Source organism: Empidonax traillii, unplaced genomic scaffold, assembly GCF_003031625.1.
Source record: "Empidonax traillii isolate 1590-97213 ecotype Southwest subspecies unplaced genomic scaffold, ASM303162v1 scaffold1316:size137409, whole genome shotgun sequence".
In the NCBI taxonomy this organism is placed as follows: Eukaryota; Metazoa; Chordata; class Aves; order Passeriformes; family Tyrannidae; genus Empidonax; species Empidonax traillii.
Window position 1 is genome coordinate 89375 of NW_020956509.1, and position 1290 is coordinate 90664.

General features: G+C 58.4%; 1 protein-coding gene across 1 annotated transcript in view; it reads left to right on the forward strand.

The window, feature by feature from the left end:
* LOC114069622 (B-cell lymphoma/leukemia 11A-like) overlaps window positions 1-1290 on the forward strand; it is a 72981-nt gene that overhangs the window by 63860 nt on the left and 7831 nt on the right. The window contains exon 3 of the mRNA XM_027906538.1: window positions 5-880. Within this exon, the coding sequence (XP_027762339.1) occupies window positions 5-880 (876 nt within the window). The remainder of the gene's footprint in view (window positions 1-4; window positions 881-1290) is intronic.

Below are 1290 nucleotides of genomic sequence, written 5' to 3' on the forward strand. Positions count from 1 at the left end.
GGAGGAGGAGGAAGAGGAGGAGGACTTGAACGAGAGCGACAGGCCGGACTATGGCTTCGGAATGAGCCTGGAGGCGGCCCGCCACCACGAGAACAACTCGCGGGCCGGCGAGGAGGGCCGGTCGATGCCGGACGTCATGCAGGGCATGGTCTTGAGCTCCATGCAGCACTTCAGCGAGGCCTTCCACCAGGTCCTGGGGGAGAAACACAAGCGGGGCCACCTCCCCGAGCCTGAGGTGCACAGGGACACTTGCGACGAAGACTCGGTGGCCGGCGAGTCCGACCGCATCGACGAGGGTGCGGTCAACGGCCGGGGCTGCTCCCCGGGGGAGTCCGCCTCGGGAGGCCTGTCCAAAAAGCTGCTGCTGGGTAGCCCCAGCTCCCTGAGCCCCTTCTCCAAACGCATCAAGCTGGAGAAGGAGTTCGACCTGCCGGCCGCCGCCATGCCCAACACCGAGAACGTTTACTCCCAGTGGCTGGCGGGCTACGCCGCCTCCCGGCAGCTGAAGGACCCCTTCCTCAGCTTCGGCGACTCCCGACAATCGCCCTTCGCCTCCTCCTCCGAGCACTCCTCGGAGAACGGCAGCCTGCGCTTCTCCACGCCGCCGGGCGAGCTGGACGGAGGGATCTCAGGCCGCAGCGGCACGGGAAGCGGAGGGAGCACCCCCCATATTAGTGGCCCGGGCCCTGGCAGGCCCAGCTCAAAAGAGGGCAGACGCAGCGACACTTGTGAGTACTGTGGGAAGGTCTTCAAGAACTGTAGTAATCTCACCGTCCACAGACGGAGCCACACGGGCGAGAGGCCGTATAAGTGTGAGCTTTGCAACTACGCCTGCGCCCAGAGTAGCAAGCTCACCCGGCACATGAAAACACACGGGCAGGTGGGAAAGGACGTTTACAAATGCGAGATTTGTAAGATGCCTTTTAGCGTGTACAGTACCCTGGAGAAACACATGAAAAAATGGCACAGTGATCGAGTCTTGAATAACGAGATAAAAACTGAATAGAGGTATATTCGTACCCCCCCCTCCCCACCCACCCCCGTCCCTAACCCATCCCGCATCCCCGTAGAGGTTTTCTAGTCCCTTGTGATGGAAGTCATGGAAGCTAAGGATATTCGGAAAGTGCTTGTCACCAGCACACCCTGTTTATTTTCTTTTTGTTCTCACCGTTTGAATGCATGATCTGTATCGGGGCAATACTATTGCATTTTACGCAAACTTTGAGCCTTTCTCTTGTGCAATAATTTACATGTTGTGTATGTTGGGTTTTTTTTTTTCCTTGGGTTGTT